Here is a 2,312-nt window from a genome sequence, read left to right on the forward strand (position 1 = left end):
TTGAAAGGGGCACCAAATAATAAAGCACTTTCATTATTGCTATCTCGAACAGATGACACCAATGATGGTGACGACGACGACGATGATGGAGAAGATGATGATGATGTAGAAGATGATGATAATGATAAAGATGATGATAATGATAATGGGGATGACGATGGTGATGATGGTAATAGCCGGAGATAATGTAATTTACTTATCCGTTCTTGTAATGTATTTCCATTCCTGGTCTTTTTAGCTGATGCTTTGGATGTTGTAGTTGCTATTGATGTTTTTGCTGTTGTTGTTGTTGCTGCTGTTGTTGCAGATGTCGTTGTTGTTGCTGTTAATGTTGTTGTTGATGTTGCAGATGTTGTTGTTGTTGGTGTTTTAGTTGATGCTAAATTTAGTGGTTTAATTTCGTTCTGTTTTGAAAATATTTTTAAATTATATAATAAAGATGATGACGTTTTTGTGGCTAGAGGTGATAACGATGTTGTTGCTGTTGATGACGATGACGATGATGATAATGGCAATGATGGTAATGATGTTTTAGTTGTGAATTTGTTGTCTATTGCATTAGCTGTGTTGGGCGTTCGAGTAATGTTTAGGCTTTCACTCAATTCATTATTCAAATTCGGTCTAGCATGTCTTTGTTGTTGTTGATGTTGCTGATGTTGTTGTTGTTGTTGATGATGATGTTGTTGCTGATGATGTTGTCGTTGTCTTTGTTGTTGTTCATGTACTAAATTTTGCCTATATTGTTTTTCGTTTAGAGATTTTTTATTTCTCAGGCTTAATGTGCGTAAATCGTTCCCTGCAAGTTTAACATGTGATGGTTTTAATGGTCCATACAACGACGACGATGAAGATGATGGTGACGAAGATGATGACGACTGTGATGATGATGATGCTGTTGAGGAGGATGACGTAGAATGTGACGTCAGGAAAAATGGCGACGCTAATAAGTGAGTGTCACCATCATTGGTTGAAGCAAGGTTTGAGTTTGTTCTTGTACCATCCACTTTGGATTGGTTGTCTGTTTGAAGTATTTTTAATTTGGCCGTATTTGATGTTGTTGACGATGCAGTTGTATTGGTTAATGTCAAGTGAATATACGTTAGTGAAGAGGATGTTGTTGAGTTTGTTTTCGTTAATGTTGTGTTTGTTGATGACGTCGTTGATGTTACTGGTAATTTTGTTGGTGCAATTTTTGCCTGAGGAACAGCTGTTAGGCCTGAATATTGATCAGTCGATCGATGCAAATGTTCCTGCCTTCCTTCGTAGAAAGCTTCAACCGCTGACAGAATCATTTTCGTGACAGCTGAAAACGTCGTGGTTGTTTTTGTTGTTGTTGTTGCTGCTGCTGTTGATGTTGTTGTTGTGCTGGTTAGTGTGCTTGCAGTTATTTTCACAGCTGTCGTTGTTGTAATATTTGTAGATGTTAACTTTTCAGAGGTTTCAATTCTGGTTTTTTCGGAAAATTTTGAAACTGTTGTCGACGCATTTTTCCCTACGATCGGTGTTGTTGTTGTTGATGTTGTTGATGATATTTGTGATAGTAGCAATGACTTCGTTGTTGTTGTAGTTGTAGTTAATAATTCTGTTAAAAGTACAGCTGACGTCGTTGAGAAAGATATCTTTGCGAAATATGACGCGGTGACTGCTGTTGCTATATCTGGTGGTAAGGTGGAAAGTTCTAGAACTGGCACTGGTGAATTTGTTGAAACTTGCTGACATTGAACGGCGGCCCTGCCCGTGTTAATGACTTGATTCCCGACAATACTTTCAAACAAAGGTGAAGCGGGAGTTTTATTGTAACCATCAAAGACCTCGTAAAAATGGTTACAATAGGTTGTGTAGTTGTTGAAGTCGCTGTAGTTGCTGCTGTTGACGTCATGTCGTCGCAGAACGATGAACTGTTGCGAGCTGAGATGCTGTACGATGCCCTTAACTCCGACCATGTCAGTGCAGCAGTCTGATTCGTTCTTGAAAGTTCTCAACAGGAAGTCACGTGCTACGTGGAGATCGCTTGTGACGTCATTGTATTGACCTGGTTGTCATGTGACGTGTGCGATTGAGGTGGGGTCGGTTATGTTTATGTTTGTGTTGATGTAATTTGGACTTGCGTGTTAGTGTGCATATGTGTGTGTGTGTGCGAGTGTGTGTGCGTCTTTATATGGGTTTAACGGTTTTGACATTGAAAATTTTTCAACCAGTTTTTAAAAAATGTTTAATATTCATTCAATGCTGATTTATTCAAAAATTAAAATTTTAAATAAAATTCATTTTGATAATCTTTCGCCTTAATTTTTCCTCAAAAATTTCAGAAT

At 38.0% G+C, this 2,312-nt stretch overlaps 1 protein-coding gene across 1 annotated transcript; it reads right to left on the minus strand.

The window, feature by feature from the left end:
• Nucleotides 1–1,272: 1,272 nt before the first annotated feature.
• HELRODRAFT_174700 (hypothetical protein) lies at nt 1,273–1,943 on the minus strand (the record flags this gene model as incomplete). The annotated part of the gene is made up of 2 exons (XM_009022129.1): nt 1,273–1,396; nt 1,603–1,943. 2 exons carry the CDS (start codon nt 1,941–1,943, stop codon nt 1,273–1,275), a joined length of 465 nt encoding a protein of 154 aa, XP_009020377.1.
• Nucleotides 1,944–2,312: the final 369 nt, after the last annotated feature.

This window comes from Helobdella robusta (assembly GCF_000326865.2).
Source record: "Helobdella robusta unplaced genomic scaffold HELROscaffold_30, whole genome shotgun sequence".
Classification (NCBI taxonomy): domain Eukaryota; kingdom Metazoa; phylum Annelida; class Clitellata; order Rhynchobdellida; family Glossiphoniidae; genus Helobdella; species Helobdella robusta.